An 18,749-nucleotide genomic window follows, 5' to 3' on the forward strand; every position below is an offset into this window, starting at 1 on the left:
TGTAATCCCTGCGCTACATAAAATTACATTCGGAGTCATCGAGTGATTTTAAAAGATTTTTAACAAATACAAATGTAATATAGCTAACAATTAAATGTAAACAGTCAGTAAATAAAGAAAAAATAAGTGGTTCATCTATTAGCGACTGTTCTTACTTTTTGAAAATGAGGCCTGCTTTGCTTGTTGGCCCATCAAATAGTAGTAGAGTAACACCCGTCAAACACACCATTCCTAACAACCAAAATGGCGACCTCTACCACACAAATAATGCCCGACGAATTTACAGAGTTTGTCGGTTCTTCCAGCGAAGATCAAGCATATGCCAAGGTTTTCTGGCAGTCGATAACACTACACCCTCCGATAGAATCAAGACTGGTTTCCGGGGACATTAGACAGCGTCTTCCTGTCGCAAAACCCAAAGGAACGTGTGAGTACGACATTTTTTTTAATGTCAGGCTACCAAAGACAACTAACTTACAAGCTTGTAATTCAGGCGTACCGTAGATCTTGCACATACTTAGTACACCCCCCCCCCCCCCCCGAGCTGTCACATGAAGGCTGTCGGCAAATATTCGCAATCAGGAAAAAAACTAGTACCGCCATTCACAAAAACAAATCTGAAGGCATTTTTTTAGGTTGTTCAGCCTCTATGGGAAAATGCCCAAAACTTAGAAAAAGAAAAAAAAATGGACTGTTTTTCTGTTGCCGTCCCCTTCCCCAAGTAACTCATGAACTACCCATTAGTCGTCATCATCTCTTTTGTACACCTTGAGCCGTGGTTGAAAGCGTTATTTTTCTTGCTACATGCCTGTAGGTACGTTTACATCACAAGTAAACGATTGAAGTTCGTATTTTGGCACAATCGTCACTGTTACGAAGTGTGTGAAAATATTTATGACAAAATTGTATGATGTACAATTATGAGCGACCCATAATGGGCGAAAGCTCACAAAGAGTGCTTGAGTTATTATTGTTATTGTCTGAGTGTTGTCAATACCATTCAATACCAATTTAAACATTGGTGAAAACCTGAGGACACAGATACTTTCATTTGTCTATGCAAAAGTCGATCTAGTTTCGCAAATTATCAATAGTACTACAAAAACAAAACAAATTCTCTCTGTAATTGCACTCTGTAGACATACTCCCACTTCGATTACCTCATTTGCTTGGATAAATCATTCTTCACCTTAGTTCACTGACACAATCGGGCGACCCAGTCAGGAGGCCAAGATATTATTAAAGATTTTATGGCACTTTTTGAGATGAATTTTCATTGCCTCTGTAGTGAGTGAGTGCTACAAAAATTTTACCATTTGCACTGACTCGCGGAATTGTTGCTCATGGAAAATAATGTGTTCCGTATTGCATAGAAACATAAACGCCATAGATCAGTTTCCGTCCATTTTGAGAATATATGTTATGCCTGAAATCAAATGTGAAAACAGGACAAACAAAGCCTTAAGGGCACAGCATTATAGCATGTATTTTGTGAAGCCATGTTAAAACATTGCATGCGATTCAAAATGCAATTTTGCAATGTTATTTACCCGCCTAATAATGTGCTATACACATTTGGTAATAGTCAAAGATATCGCCATATTCCTCTCTGAAAAATCGGTATTTCATTATTGAACTATTAAAAAAAAATTATAGTTCAAAATCAAATCATTCGATATTTGCGACAGACTTTCGTTCCACGTCTTTCACGCATTACTTAAGATCTCACAGTGAAAGATAACTCACATGCGGTCAGCAATCCATAATATTATGAATGTAAAAATAAGTGATAATAATTATCAGATTTTGAAATTATCTTTTTATTATTTTGCAGATATTAATAAATCTTATAAACCAATACAGAAGCCACCTAGTAAGTATCATATTTGTACACTGAGGATGCTACCATCATTTCAATGCTTCGTCTTTGATAGTTTGTAACAAATCTGTTTTACAAATACCTGGTACTTCCTTTTTCTCTATTAGAAGTGCCACTCCAATAAAAGCGAAAATAAATCAAAAATTGCATTTTTGTTTAGGAAATTCATTATCATGAATTATTTTACCAATAAAAAGACCTCTGACTGTAATATACATATAAATTTATTATGATATGAACGTAAGTGAAGTAATTATGAGGTGAAAATAGTTTTGATGCAATTACCCTCTGATGAGTGATGTGCCCTCTATAGTTCATTGTACATGTTTACAATGTTTTGTTCATAACAACTCTAAGCGGTGTTTGCATAGTGCAAAGTTGTTGATGCTGCTCTCTATAGTCAACAATACAAGTTTACTTTGTTTTTCTTTTACTCTTTCATCATATCCTGTTGTTAAAAAATGTTATTTCTGTCTTATTTAGAATTGACCAAATTTCTACATATATCACATGGACAAGTTTTACAGGAAGAAAGTCTAAAGTTAATGAAACAGGTGAGTGGATTGTATTCTGAATATTCTCACATATTGTATTCTTTGAAGTTTTGTTTTTTGAAAAAAAAAAAAATTTGCAAAGTGTATTTTGTGAAGCTAATTAAATAATAACCCATGTTTGTGGGTGTATGTTTTAATTTACATATTTTATTTAGGCACAAAAAAGAGAAGAAGATTTGCAGAGACTGCGTAAAAGAAAAGAAGAGAGAGCAGAGGTGAGAAATTCACGAATACTTTGTTCTTATCACATGACTTATTGCCTTATTACATTGTTCATAACATGGTTACTTATTTAGCGAGAGGGTTGTCACCTGTGCATGCGCGAGATGTGAGTCCCAACCGACGATAACAACACGTGCTAAAAATCCAAAGGCTCGTAGGTAGACACTTGTTTGTAAACATGCGCAGGTGACGACACCCCCGCTTTAAGAAAGATTACTTACTAGAGTTATACTGTAAATCACTTTGATATTGTAACAAATTTTCATGAATTTCGAGAATCAGTTAAAATTGTGAATTTTTGTTACAGTGAAAATTTCTCTGGGGTTCTACAACTTGAAGAAATGTCAGTGTTATTAAAATAATGAAATGATCAAATCATAAAACGGGTTTTGCCTTCAGCCTGAATTTATAAAAAACTCCAGCTCTAATCACTTGAATCTTCTGATGTAAACCTAAAAAAAATATTGCAGGATTATAAATAAAACATTTTTTTTTTTTTTTTTGAATCTGAATCTGCAAGCTTGGTTTAGAATCTGAGGCTAGCCTCACTCTTTCTGAGGTAATTGTGTTTATAAGAATGTGCCCACTAGACCCATTATTCCTCATCAGCATCAACACTAGTGTTTAGTATATGATGAGTAGCTCAGTTGTGAGCCAAATCAATTCATATAATGAAGTGTTCAATGCAATGCAATCACAGTACTATTGATGATGTGATCAGCTTCTGGTCTGTCAAAATGACTACCTACTTTGAGTAAAATACAAAAAAATATCTATGCACAAGAACAGACAGTAACTTTCTAGCTTTCCAGTATGTTAGTAGTATCCAGTATCCATTTTTTACCTCTTACTTGAAAATAAAACTATATCGCTGCAGTACAATTTTAGGCTAAATCAAAGATATCAAAATATGTACATATATTAGCACGTGACATCCCAAGAGCAGCTTATATTCAACCAAATAGTATGGCTTCAGGTGATATACAGCTGTTGTTTCTTATATACTGTAAAATACTTTATTTTCGCTAGGAGTTATATTATTCACTAAGTTTTATTTTCATTATTTTGCTGACAGCTTATTGTACAACCATAAATTAAAACTTGCAAAGTTACCAATAAAATGTTTTGTTTTTTCACAAACCAGTGAGTTTAAAACTTAGTGAATATATCTACAACGTCAAATCGGCTAATATTAAATCCAGTGAATGTTTGGTAAATTTTAGCAATTTGCATGACTCAAATGTTTTGTGATTACCATAACTAATACTTCTTCAAAGTCCTTTAATTAAATATAGATGATAATATAGCGTTAAATATGAAAGAATAACAAAGAGAATGTTCAATGAATGCTTGTATCCCAATATTGATAATTGTTTTCTATCCCAAATGGCTGCCAAAGGACACTCAAGATGTGACGGTACAGTGTATACAAGCAACATTGTTGACCCAAACATGACTGGAATTAAAATAACATCACCATAAAATGCATGCAACACCATTATTATTATGTTACCCCCTTCAGCACCTTATTGTCACCATATAAAATTACTGCCATGGCGGTTGCCGAAGTACAACTTCAACTTCTGGATTAATTAAATAGTGGAGTTTTGGAGTTTCCCCGGTTGCTTACCTGTATGCACCATTGCACAAAGCAAAGTCAATGAACATCAATTCACCTCCAGCCTGCAGGATATACAAATTAGAGCAGATATTTGACTACAAGCCTCAGTTTTGTTTCAAGCATGTAGATTACTTTTACAAGTTTTTGAACTGTCCATACAATATAGAATACATTCACACACATAATGGAGTTATATAATTTATAACATCTTAGTTATCAGTAAATTCTTTCATAAGATATCTCTGGGGTGAGGCTTGTGAACAACTGGTAACAAAATTCTCCTCCACTTATGTCTCGAGTTCACACTCAGTATTGAAGCAACCATGCATGTCTGAGAACTCAAAACTCAGCTGTTGCTCACACCCAGTACCATATTTTCCCTTATTATTATAAATGTATGCAAATTTACCAGAGCATTTGATAATTTTGGTACATTTACAATAACACACTAACAAAGATGCTTGACTAACATGTACATGTTTGTAAGAGACACACTTCTCAAATGCATGTACTTATTTCATTATGGAACGCCTTCATTCTTGTACTGACCACACTCTCAATAATGTATTTTAATATATTTTCTCATTTTGTTCAGAAAGAGAAGATTTCACATAAGACGCTTGTACCTGCTAACCTGGATGAAATGTAAGTTGTACAATTTGTTTATTTACCATCACCTTTGCAACTCTGACCAGTGTACATAAATTGCATAACAATGTTCATTAGTTTGTGTACAATCATGAAACTAATGTCCCATTGTACAATGAAATAGCATTATTTTGTGTGTTAAAGTTAAGCTTTTTGAGAAACGTGTCCTAATATTTCTAGAAAATTGCTATTTTTAGAACAATTGCTTTTTCTGACACTTTTTAAAACCCAGATTTTTTAAATAATTCAGAACAACTAAAAGTACTCCACCATTAACAATATATGATTTTTTCAGCCTATGTCACCAGGTTAGATTTTGAAATATTGCATAATATCTCTGCCATAGTAACCTGTAGTAAAAGTGTTATAATAGGGTCAAAATGGTGACTTTCCACTAAATTACAACCATCAATTCCTGAAAAAAAAAGGCTGGTGACCCCCAACTTTTTTTAGATCAATAACCTTATATTGCCTTGAAGTACAATTTATTGCAAAATGAATAAATTCTGGGTATTGTAATTTATGAGTAGGCTTCTACCTTAATAGATAAAGCAAATATGGTATTTCAGATTTGTAAAATTCACAACTCGAAAATTTTGTTGTAGTTTGACTTGATATGCTTCAATAGATACTGCCAAATGAAGGTATGGTGTGTGTGTGTGACCAGAGGTGGATGGCAAAACAATATTGAGGAGTAATGTCAGAAGAAAATTATTGGGTGTAGACTGCCCTCTGGTGGCTGAGATGTAGTTACATTTGTTTTTTCCCAGAAGGTTTCTTGTTGGGTTCCAGTTTGCCAGTCAGTGTAACTGTTGCGTGTTGAGTGTGTGGGCAAATTTAATAAAATAAGCTAACTATTATTAAATTATTTTGAAGGGCAAGGCAAACCAGTTGACCATCAAGGTGATTGCCCTAATGCCTCTGTGAAGTTTAAACTGACATATGACTTTTCATGTGCACGTAGCCAATGAAAGAAGGTTCAGACTTTGTGTACCATGGGTTAATTTCACCAGGATACTAAATAATAGATGGGTGTCATCTAAAAAATATAAAAAAAAATGAATTCCCTCCCATGATGCATTGCATATATGCTAATTAATAACATGTTCAGTAGTACAAAATTTGAATATGGTTTGAAATCTCTCAGGTCTTAGAATTATCAGGGAAGCAGGTTAGCAATCTTGCTTACTAATTCTGCATTTGAGTCAAAGCATATATATATATATAAGGCATAATGTCCTTAAACAAGCTGTTCTCTGATTGGTCTGACTGTTAGGTGTTAGTGTTGGGTAGCCAATCAGATACAATCTTGCAAGTAGCTTTGCAGTGACTCGCTAGCTTAAAGGGCATAATGTCACAGGGCAACAGACTTAAAACCAAAGTACATCATGGGGTTAATCACAGTTGAAGGCTAGAACTGATGATAAGATACAGTACATTAATTGAACTATGAACAAATAATTATTTTTACTTGATGAGATGAGATGAAAATGTTAGTTGAATTATATCTGAGTGTTTTTTAATTTTTTGATTGTGGAATGCGTTGTGTAAATTTCTAACAGAAAAAAAGCGTCAAACATAAAAAAAGACTCAAAGTGGATTGACATGATCGTAATGTGGCCATTTTCTGCCAGGTGCTTGATTTTCTAGAAGAACTCAAATAAAATAATTATTGTTTTAGCAAAAATTGGATCCATGTTATACAGAGGTTCAACTAATGAAAGGAATACAGTACTAGATTCTGTTTTGAGCCGCAGTAATGATTTGCAGCAATATCAAAAATACAAACGTAAATATCATTAGGGTAGAAATAAAACATACATCCTTAGAAAACATTGTGACTTAAAATTGCACTCTGAGATCATTTCTTTATTGGTTTCTTGAGTATATTATGTGAAATATATCATGGTCTGAACTATAAGCAAATTGTGGATAATATAACGATTTTCAGCAAGTCAGAGACCAGCGCCGTCAAGACTAGATTGGAAAAAGTTGTTTATTGACTGTGCGAATGGTTCTCTGATATATCTTTATTTATTTATTTATTATTTTTGTCATAGTTACATGACACATTCATATCTTCAATGAGTTCAAAGGTCATCATCACACCCACACAGTTGTACACTATATTACATTGAAGTGATATTGTCATTACAGGTGTTTCTTTTATAATATGTTGCATGTTCATTTCATTTAGTTTTATTTTGTTAAATAAACAACATTTTGGACATTTAATACAGCACATGTACTTCACAGAAACATCAAATATAATTTCCTATATTGCCATATCATTTAGCCTTGGGTGTCTTTCAATATTTATGATATCCTCTGTATTATTTATACACTTTAAGAAGGTTTTCATAGTTTTATTATTAATGGTTAAAATACCAACAGAGAACAACAACAAATTGGAGTCACCAGCCAATTTTTCGAGAACAAGAGTCTGAAATTTGCATTTTTGTCATGTATTCTGTGGTCAAATTATACTTGAAAATTTTGCTCTGTGACATTAGGTGAAACAAGTTGTATACAATGGGAACCCCCCCCCCCCATATTGCATTGCACATATGAGTAGTACTGTAAAATACTTATTTTCGCTTGGAATTAATATCGCTATTTTCGCTGAAGTAATGTTTCACTGGGGTCCAAAGGAGTTGCAGTAACTTCTGTGTAGGCAATTTCATGTGCGGCCATTCTATGTGGGTTGGAGTTTGACTTTGTAACAACCATTGTCTCATCTCGACATTTGTGTATGTGTTTTGAGTGAAGGATTTCAAGGAGAAATGGTTTTATAATCCATGATAAAACAAGACATACTACATATTTGAAAGTCCAATCACTACCTGTGTATGCCGTTTTCCCAACACTGTCACTGTCTCTCTGCCATTTGCAAATGCTGACAGTGTTGTAGTGCATATTGCCAAAGTGACAATGTTTGAGTCACGACAGGGCTGTACGACTATCTTTCTATCTTAATGTGGCATGATGACATTTTAATGTGCTATCCTGACGCCAGCACATGCACTCGTGAACATTAACCAAGGTTCACCCACAAGTCAAGTCTGTCAGTGTTTTATTTTTGGCCAGTAATCTTTGCCTGTGTGGCACACTCATCCATGGTTGGGGGTGTCATTTCTATTTTGTTATTCAGCTGTAAGTAGTATTTTAACTTGTGTGTACTAATCATAAGGCGGATACAGCAACTACTATGCTACATGACAAAAAAGTTTTTAAAAAAATCTGCAATGATTCTTTGGTGATCATCAGACTTGTTTATTGTAACTGAGAATGAAAGCAGACCCCATCTATGTTAGTAAAACCCCTTGAATGTCTCAAGTACAATGTATCTGGAAGTTTGCCAGTCTCTCCTTGGTGCAGGTCACATTTGTAATTAGAGCAGTATGTATTGGCTTTGTTCTGTTTGATCATACAGAAAACTTTGCTGTGTTATTTGCACAGACATACAAAACTTGTCAAGATGGGAGCCAATGCACTGTCACACTGCCAGTGTTCACGTGATCTTTAAGGTTGCCCTCTAAGATCTTTAACCCTTATCCTGCCAGTCCCATCTACTTTTACATTGACTTGTCCAGATAAGGGTAAGGTTGCATTCCCATTGCCTTATTGGAGTCTTGGGAGTAACGGAATCCCACAGGTGTTTGGTTCAATTTATACTGTAAGCCGTTTTAATTTTGTATGATTCAATGAAACTTTTGACATAGAACATCAGTGATTTTCGCAAAAATGTTGTCTGTTTGATGTCAGGAAATCCTGAAATTACAAAAAATTTCAAGCGATGAAAATTATTAGGTGATTCAAAGTAGTATCGATATTCAATTTGAAATGCAGTGAGTTTCATCTGAATTGTGATTAGGTTGATTGACAATGCATAAATCTCTGTTTGCAAAAATGAAACTGACAGTATTGAGTTCTGTATATCAAACTTGTTAGTTTTTGCATGTCTTCATCATATGAGGTTATTACGAGGATACTGCAAAGTATGCATGAAGGCAGTACAGCAGGAAAATCGACCAACGCGCAGCGCAGTCGATGCAATGATTTTTGCAAACTTCTTTGTGTGGAGTCCTGTCAAACCCTGGTGGCAGCCATGTTTGTTTTCTATTATTAGAAGAAGCTTACGCGCATAATCATTACGTATTTGGAATTTCCATTTCCTAATATGGTAGGATAAAAATACCCAGTGCAATACCGCAAAATTATGGCACGTTGTAACTTACGGCGTCATGGTGACAGATGTATAATATTATCTTTTATTCTCTGCATGCAGTTAACATTCTTTATATTCCAGTTACAGAAGATTACAATCATGAGTACTTGAATAATTTTGACCTTTCAACTTTAATTAAAAAAAAAATTGTAACTTGTATTTTTAGCTCCGCTGTCTACTTTGTCGAGTGATGCTTATCATATGAGTGATTGTCTGTCGTCGGTGTCCGTTGTCGTCCGTCGTCGGTGTCAATGTTTTACATTTTTGACTTTTTCTTGAAAACTACAAGCCTGAATGCTTTGATACTTGGTGTATATGTACCTTGGGTAGACCTCTCTTACATTTGTTCATTTCATGATGATATTTTCAATTCTCTAATTTTGGTGAATATTTTTGTCATTTTTGGTAAAAAGGTGATATTTTCGACTTCTTGTTAAAAACTGCAAGGCCAATTGCTTTGATATTACATATATAGGTACTACATGTGGATCTCTTTCAGATTTGTTAATTTCATGTTGATATCTTCAATTATCTAATTTTGATGATTATTTTTGTAATTTTTAGTGAAAAGTGATATTTTTGAATTCTTGTTGAAAACAGCAAGTCCCATTGCTTTTGATACTAGACATATTGTTCATTTTCTAATGATGTCTTCTGTTCTCTAACTGAAATGTGCATTGCTAACAGCGGAGCTATCTCAGCCGACAGGCTGCTTGTATCTAATCAAATCCAAATACCCATTACTGGTACTTATTGTGATTACATGTACCTGAAATTTGTGTATAATCAAATATTTTTGACATGACCCCATATATTGGGCAATGCACCCCATCCCCTCCCCAGTGCAATAGATTCAATTTGATCCAAGTCTCTATTTTCAGGCTAAAATTAACAGTTTTTTCCCCGTTTTTATTTTGTGTTTTACTCGTGGTTCAGATTTAACTATCTCACATGATGTTTGAATACATGTTAATAAACTAAACTGACCATCCACTCATGCTATGAGTTTATTGCATAGGTTTAGGTGTCTTTTAATACATGTAGGTTCTAATTTTTCTCCAGTAGTGCACCACAGTGTTTGCCTGGGGTACAAATCCACAGGTGGTTGCATGTGGTTAATTTAGGACACACATGAAAACCTCTACCACTACACATGGTCCAAAACATAAAATCTGCATACAATGACTTCTCAGGTGAGAGGATACCCCTTTTTCATGGCCAAAATTTATTAAACAGTTTTAGCGCATAGTAATAACATTGGGCTTAGTCATTGAAGGCTACCAAGGCAAACTTGTTGAACATTGGGGTTAATGCTGTTGGGAAATTCATGCCTTGTAGTGTGTTTAACCATTAAATATTCACTGTTAATTGCCTAGCCTCTTTTACTCTGATTGCCTGGTCTCCAAGGACTATTTAGTCTCTCAGTAAAATGTTCAACACTAAAAATTTGATTTGTATACTTCTGTAAAATACTTTTTTTCACTTGGAATTTATTTTCGCTATTTTCACTGAAGGGGTGATTCAGTGACAATAAAATACAGCGAATATACCTTTTTTCCTATACTTTACATTCAACTTGTCATAAATCAGTGAAAATAAATTCCATACAAAACACCTTAAAAGTCTTTTCAGCGAAAATTAATTCCAGCTAAAATAATATATTTTATAGATTTTGGTATCATCACAATTTAAACTAAACTATTCATATTTTGCTGCTACAATTTTTCGAGTTTTGATGATTTCTTGGCTTTCATGAAGACAAAATTTCATTAAAGTCCCTGACACTCCGCTTTTTACTATGGTACAAGAATGTTGCGATGTTCACTGTGGAAATTCGCAAAAACAATTTACCATTAAATTAAAGTGGTTTACAATACTCTGTTGTGATCTTCTTAACAGGAATCATTGACTGTACATGGTGTATTGTGTTGTTCTTTTCAACTTTAGGGTGTGAAACAAGAAGCTAATATAAGGACCTTCCCTGCACGTGAACACACATCGTGTATAAATATATGTGAGATATTTCAAATTGTCAACATGTTTGTGTCAATCCTGTTAATTTATTTCTCATCTACCATACGCATACTTGCGCACATAATCTGTAACGCACAAGTGGTTTAATTTCTAAACTGACGTACGTTCATTCACCCAAAAGGGTTCAGTTTATTTGCTGACAAAGCAATTTCATGCATCTCAAGAAGGAGAACACGTTTGGGCATGATATTAGAATAAAGTTTCGGCAGTAGCTTTTCTTCGTTCTTTCTTCTTCCCCTTTTTTTTCAACAATGAGTACCATCAATACAACTTGTAATGTTCAAACAATGGGTTTTTTCTGCGATATTTTTGGATCTTTTCCAAACTTGCATACTGTAGTTTGAGATAACTTAGCATAGACAATACCTCCCACTGAAGGTTATTATATACATGGTTGTGTTCCACCCGCGCTACTCTCTATAACCGGCTATAACCCTTCGAGCTCTCTAAATTGGCATGTTAATTTGTGCTGTCATTTGGAACACCAGCTCAGAACTCAGTTAGTATTGTGATTAATCCATAATATTGAACCACAATACCATATTTGCTCTATTGGAAGTCCATCTCTGATAAAATCACATATAAACCAAAAATCACATATGCTATATACTAAATCACTAAAATATCACCTCTTGTGATCATTTAAGAATCACCTGTATAATTTATGTAGGTGCATATGCTACTTACATGTATAGAAAAAATACAGTACTAATACAAGGACCGAAGTGCTCTATTAGTTGCTTACTGTAAATGCATTAATTATTCACTAGGTTTTAATTTCTCTATTTTTGCTAAATTAAATCTATGTGAACATGTAAAATAACAATAAAACTCATTGTGAAATTAAAACACATTGAATATGCTCAAAATAGTGAAATTAAATGAAAATAAGTGTTTTTACAGTACATAAATTACAGACTGAAGTCAAGTGTTTTTACATGTATTAGTCAAATTAAGTAATATTTTAATGTTTCAGTATACAAAAATATTTGTATGGTATATAAAACCCATGTTATCAAATTGGTGCTTCAGCACTCCCAACATTGTCACCAGTGTGCCATCTTTATAGCTAATTTGACACCACAGAGGCACAGAGATTGTTCATGATGCTAATTCTGCTAATTCCCTGATGTATCATTGAGCCAGAAAATCATACATTGACAAAATAATCTTAAAAATGATCTTACTGTGAAATTCATCATTTATAAATAAAATAAGAAGAGAACATGAAGGAAATCAGAAGCTACAGCATTTTAGTTTGTTATCAACAACAGGTATTCCCTGGGAATGTGTGCTGGGATTAGACCATCGTGAGTTGTTCCCTCACTCATGTACAATATTTATCTTTTTTTTTTTTCCTGCCAAGTAGTCACCAAGCTGACCTATTTGATCATAAAGATTTCATTATAAGCCCAGGATGCTTACAATAAAATTAATATTTTATTGACATAACACACGCATAAATGTACAGCATTATGGTCTCAACTAATTTGTTGTTTTTTCGTCAAAACACTGAATTTGGGATTAATTTTGATTGTTGAAATCTAACTTTCCTTGCTCTTCATATTTTTTGCATGACTTTACGGAGTGGGTCTCTTCTTCAATTAACATAACTCACAAAATCTTTGTGCTCTATACAATATTTGACTTATTTACAGAAAAACCTACCTTTCAGTACAATCTTGACTATTATACATGTAATGCCTAGCACCGAAAAAAATAAAACTTAATATTTCATAAAAAAGCTGTATTTGCATTTTTTGAAAATGTATTTCCACCACTTGAATATTCAAAATTTCCTTATTTGGTATTGTCATCAATATTGCACGCATTCCAAATTATTGACATTGCATTCAAACCAGTTTTCTGAGAAAAAATATAATATAATAAAGTTTTCATGAGAACATGTCACTGTACACACAAAGGCAGTGCAGGATCACAACGACCTCTGTTATGTACCGGTCGATAAAATCACTGTACTGACTTTGTGCATTCTTTGCGGTATTCTCTTGATAACCTCATATAGTTAACTACCGGTAATATCCATTCAACATGTATGAACAAGTAGTCATATACCTATTTTGGCATTAAATAATAAATTGTTGTATTTTCACAGATTTTCACCGAAGATCTCACAGCTAGAGAAATTTTAGAAATTAATTATCCTGCAAGAATTAATTTTATGGGAGGAATTTTATCTTTTGGCGAGTTTTACATAAGTTATTCTTATAAGCACTCTCAGAAAGCTATGGTTTACATGCAGTCATTGTTGAGGTACAGGGTGTTCAGTGTTATAATGTTCTATAAATAATTATTGATTTTTAATAAATTCCATGGTGAGGGCTAGAGTTGCAATGTAACCAACTGTGGATTGTGATTGGTTTTTGCATTCCTGTCTAACTCTATATGACACACATCATGACTATGCAATCATGATTGATTGATTTACAAATACTTCTTGATTTTGGGTTCCGTGCACCGCTCCATTATTGGCAATATGGCACCCAGCCAAATTGTTTGTGTTTTAATTGTGTTTTTCTAGTTTAAGATCAAGTAGAAACAAGACAGACTGGTTTGGTTCACAGACTGGTAACAATTAAAGTATTAGAAGTGGTATCTAAGCAATTAAAACTATTCACAAACAGTGATTGGGATCGGTTAGCGATGTGAATATTGCCAAATATGTCAGTCCAGTTTGTGAGCAAGTAAACATGACTGACTGGGTGTCATAATCATAGAATTATGATTTGATTAAATGACTCACATAACAACAATAATGTATTAAGGAATTGAAATTATCTGTAACGGGTGTTTATCTAGTCACCTGTCTATACCTGATATTTCAGGCAGGAACTCCACATTTCAAACAAAATCTCATCAGAGAGGCAAAATTTCTACAAACATGTCCTATTTTGATTGAAAAATAACCCATAAATTACAAAATAACCAGAAATAATCAATAAAAATTGATTGTAATTCTGTGGTTTCATTTCAATAAAGATGTTATACTATTTTCTGGCTATAATCCTTGACTACAAAAAGTCGTGTCGATATGATTTAATTTCATTGTAGAATACAGGTGAAAAGTATTGAAATTTGAACATATAGTTTTTGCACCAGCTTATCAAGTTTCACACATACTGTTGTCTCATTAATTATTCCTGTTATTTATTTTTTTAATTTTGCTATTTTCATTGATGGGTAAAATTCGCTTGATTAAATTCATGAGTCTGTTCACGTCGCTCCCTCGGGGTGCCCCAAGGAAGTAGATTACACGAACGTAATCCGGGAAAGTAGTTTCACAAGATCGTATTGGTTCATTGCTATGCGAGTGAAACTCATGTCAAATGTATGAAATTTATTTTAAAAACATGCCCAGTTGCATTTTATATCTGAGACAATTACCAAAACACCTTTTTACCAATCGATTTCGTCGTTCGCTATCTTTTTTCTGAACGTCCCCGGCACTGCGAGCAGGGTCGGTAAAAACTGCCCTGAGTCGCCTCAGTTGTGACGTCACATATCGGTCAAACCAAAACTTGGCAGACTTGAGGCGCCCTGCGTCACCTGAGGCGACGACGCGAACGCACTCCACGTGAACATGTAAAATAACATTTAACTCTTTGTTCTTTTGCGTAATCGTAAACTTGTAACCAATTTATATTGCTGAAAACATCAAAATAGTAGAAATAAATGATTTTACATATGCTATAGAAGTGCACAGAAAGCCAAAAAATGTATTTATTCTATGCTGGATTGTTAAAATACCTAGGCCTACAATGTCCATGGACTGTCAGACTCTAATAGTTTCACTCCAAGAGCACTCTTAGAACTTAATTACTGGTCTGGGACAACTACCATATACTATATTTGCTCTATTAGAAGCGCATCTCCAATAAAAACAAATACTGTAGAATACTTGGAATTTATTTTCGCTATTTTTGCTGAAGTGATGATTCCGTGAAAATAAAATCCAGCGAATATACTTTTTTTCCTATATTTCACATTAAACTCATCAAAAATCAGTGAAAATAAATTCCATACAAAACGCCCAAAAAGCATTTTCTGCGAATATTAATTCCAGCGAAAATAAAGTATTCCACAGTATATAAGCCCCAAATCTTTGTTCCATACTAAATCATTACAATACTGTAAAGGGGGAAATTATTCACTGGGTTTTAATTTAGCTTATTTCGCTGACTGGAAAATGCGCTAAATTAAAACCCAGCGAAGATGTAAAATTTAGCATAAAACACATTATCTAAATGACGAAACTGTGAATTTAAAACCCACTGAATATGCCTGTAATGGGAAATCAGTGAAATTTAAACCCAGTGAAAATTAGTCATTTTACAGTATTACTTAATGTGATCATATAGATACACCTCAGTAATCTAAGTGTATGCACTTCTAAGTCATGTATAGTTAGAAAATTATTATCACATATAGTGATAGCTTGTGTGATAATTTAATGATCAGATTAACTCCTTGTTATAGATAGAATTGTGTTTATTTAGTGCCTCCCATGTTGAAGGGGAATGCTTCAAATCAAAGTCGAGCTGTACATGGAAGGTACTAATGTTAATACCTTCCATGGGCTGTATCAGTTGGGGGTTCCAGAATTGATAGCATTTGAACGATCCAAATGCCCAAGGTCGCAGTGCACCGAACATTAATGAGTTTCCAGCTCTGAAATAAAACTGCTATCATCTTTCAACTAACTCGTACCAGCCTCTGAAAATTTGCACACTATTCTGTCAAAGCAAGAATAATGAGCATGCAAATTATCTTTGGCTATAGCGTAATATTTTTTGCAGGTATTTGGAGAGTTGAAAAACTATGTCACAGTCGTATTTTAGTTTTTGAAACACACACATGCCATCTCTATTTCAATCCATTTTCTCTGAAAAATCATCTTTTTCAACTGGAAATTCACGTTAAAGAACATTGCTTTTTTCGTTCACATTGCAGTGAATATGGAGATGAACAAGAAGAGGAAGTATCTGACGCTATGCAACAGTTGGACCAGTTTGATAAGAAGATAAATTCTCAAGATGATAACGACTCTGATTGAGTATGTACCACCCCTGCATCATTAAATGGAACATTCCAATATGGATTCACCTGTTGACTTTTACAGGCACTGGTCAATGTGCCTTGATGACTTCTGATTCCAACCAATTATAAAGTGGCATTCTTCAAAATGTAAGATGTGAGTAGTTTAGTTGCAGCATTATCCGTCCATCCTCATTTCTGTCTTAATTATATAAGGTGTGTAATTTATGAGTTTGTCACCAGGATTATATAGTGCATAAAACTGTGTTGTATCGACTACCATGAAGGTACTTTTCCCCAATCTTGCTGGTATTTCCTTGTGATAAAAAGGCAAGCTCAAGAATTGTTTCAGCAACTTGCATTGACCTGTTTTTTCTATAATTTTGTACTTGCACAAGTGTACAAAAAAATATTTAACCAATCAAACATCTATTCTATGCTTTTTAAGAGCTTTTCTGGGGTAACTTTTCACTCATTTTAAAAACATGATTAATATGATGTGTTATCATATGTTATATGTAAAATTGATGATGGAATGTGACAAGTAATATTTTAACTATTTGCAACTTTGTATGTATATTTATAATGTAAATAAACTTATATTTTGTTATTTTTAACACTGATTGAACTTGTGCAACTGAGTTTAATATACTGTAAATGTGAAAGACAATTATTCCTAATTCAGAGGCAGAATCATGAAATTTCAGTGAATCAGTATTTGAAATTGTTTGCCCGTCTGAAACCCTGTGACATTTCCAATCGGTCTGGTACAAACATTACAACTTTAAAAAAAAAAAAGTTTTTGTTGTCTCCTGACCTTTTTCTATTTTGTAAGTGCAAATTGCAAGTGCTAGTGCTGATACATAGTGCATTTTGCCACAGAAGTCATTTCCTGTTTGGCACTACATGACAGGGCTGTGTGGCAATCTCCCTATCAAATGGTAATTTTAATGCGCTATCCTAGTGTCAACCAGGCTCTGTCGAGCACAAGCACCTGCGAACCTTAACCAAGGTTCCCCCAAAGTCTCATTCGTTAGTGAATGAATCTCGGCCAGTGGAATTGAGTCTGTGGCACATTCACCCAGAGTAGGAGTCGACCCTTTTGATGTTCAGCCTTGGGTAAGATTTGAACTTGGGTCTACCAATCATGAGTCTGATGCGACAACCACTATTTGCTACCAGTGACCGGCAACATTACAACTTGCATACCGATTGCCTGATAATATTTTTTTCACGCTTCCTACAATTCAAATTAATAAATTTGAACTTAGTCCTCCCACCGATGGCTGATAAAATGGCTGTGAAAAAAAATTTAAATCACTTTTTATGTGTAGCTGCTGCTGTAGATTCTCAATCTTTCTGAAAGAATATAAATCAGCTAGACTACTCGGATAAAAGTGATTGCCATGGAAACACTGACATTCAGAATGTTATGATCATTGTCCCCTGAGAATAAAGTGCTGTGCTTTTATGGTATGGGATAGAGGTATTTGAAAATACTGTACAAAACTTTATTTTCACTTAGAATTATTTTTGCTATTTTCGCTGAAGGGATGAATCAGCAAATATACCTTTATTTCCATATTTTACATTCAACTCATCAAAAATTAGTGAAAATAAACTCCAAACAAAACATCCAAAAAATGTTTTTAGCAAAAATTAATTCCAGTTACAATAAAGTATTTTACAGTAATCTATTATGCAGGGCTGGTAAGTTTCTAGCATTAAAGTTGCCAGTCTCTGGTATAGAATTTAAAGAAATTGCATTCTCATATCATTGGTCGTAACAATCCCTTCAATGAGACTGAGTAGTCCCTTCACAGCAAGTATGGCATTTGTTGTCAGCATGCACATCTACAAATTTGAATTTCAGTCACATAAGTAACCACAATGCATTGCTACTAGGGTCAGGGGTCAGCTACAATTTCATGTCAGTTTGATCATACATTTAGATTGGTATCATCTTTATCAATGAAGACTGTAATAATAACCATCCAAATCTATACAAATATGGCCTTGAACTTGAGATTTCTTGATTTGTCATTCATTTAAACAATGTATTTCACAAATATCAAAATATGCAACACAACATCTGTAGGTTGGTGCATTGAAGGTCTGGTTGTGTTGTGCCACATTGTGTTTGATGTTGCACGAACCCACCAGCAGTTCACTACCTCTTTTCATCACAAATTCACAAAATAGTCCTGTTCATAGTCTCCACTTCCTTCAGAAGATTGGGACATAAATAGCCAAATTTTTTAAGTAGAAATTGAAAATTGACTTAAATTCTGTCTGTTGGCCTCAAAATTATGGAAAAGATACAAGAAAAAAGTGCAGAAATTTTGGGTGAAAGAGTGATGGTGAAAAGGTAGGTTTTAGCCGAAGATTATCATGAGTTCATATAACATTAGAAATTGGGGTCACCAGAATTTAAAGGGAGGTGGGCGTCGCGCAATGTCCTGTTCGATATAAGACTCATAGCGGTGTATGCAACACATGTAAAGTACA

At 34.1% G+C, this 18,749-nt stretch overlaps 1 protein-coding gene across 1 annotated transcript; it reads left to right on the forward strand.

Annotated features, from left to right (window-relative positions):
- The first annotated feature begins 206 nt into the window (after positions 1–206).
- On the forward strand, positions 207–16,864 carry LOC102803059 (cilia- and flagella-associated protein HOATZ-like). The gene is made up of 6 exons (XM_085499515.1): positions 207–427; positions 1,835–1,873; positions 2,363–2,433; positions 2,589–2,648; positions 4,872–4,921; positions 16,158–16,864. The coding sequence occupies exons 1-6, from the start codon at positions 244–246 to the stop codon at positions 16,258–16,260; spliced, it is 507 nt and encodes a 168-aa protein (XP_085355641.1). The 5' UTR covers positions 207–243; the 3' UTR covers positions 16,261–16,864.
- The last annotated feature ends 1,885 nt before the right edge of the window (positions 16,865–18,749 follow it).

The sequence above is a fragment of the Saccoglossus kowalevskii genome, chromosome 5 (genome assembly GCF_978046115.1).
Source record: "Saccoglossus kowalevskii chromosome 5, keSacKowa6.1, whole genome shotgun sequence".
Taxonomy (NCBI): Eukaryota; Metazoa; Hemichordata; class Enteropneusta; family Harrimaniidae; genus Saccoglossus; species Saccoglossus kowalevskii.

Excerpts from the sequence above, each read along its gene's own strand:
- LOC102803059 (XM_085499515.1), top strand. The coding sequence starts at position 244 with ATGGCGACCTCTACCACACAAATAATGCCCGACGAATTTACAGAGTTT. Across the intron at positions 1,874-2,362 it reads ACCAATACAGAAGCCACCTA|AATTGACCAAATTTCTACAT; the intron begins GTAAGTATCATA and ends TGTCTTATTTAG. Across the intron at positions 2,649-4,871 it reads GAAAAGAAGAGAGAGCAGAG|AAAGAGAAGATTTCACATAA; the intron begins GTGAGAAATTCA and ends CATTTTGTTCAG.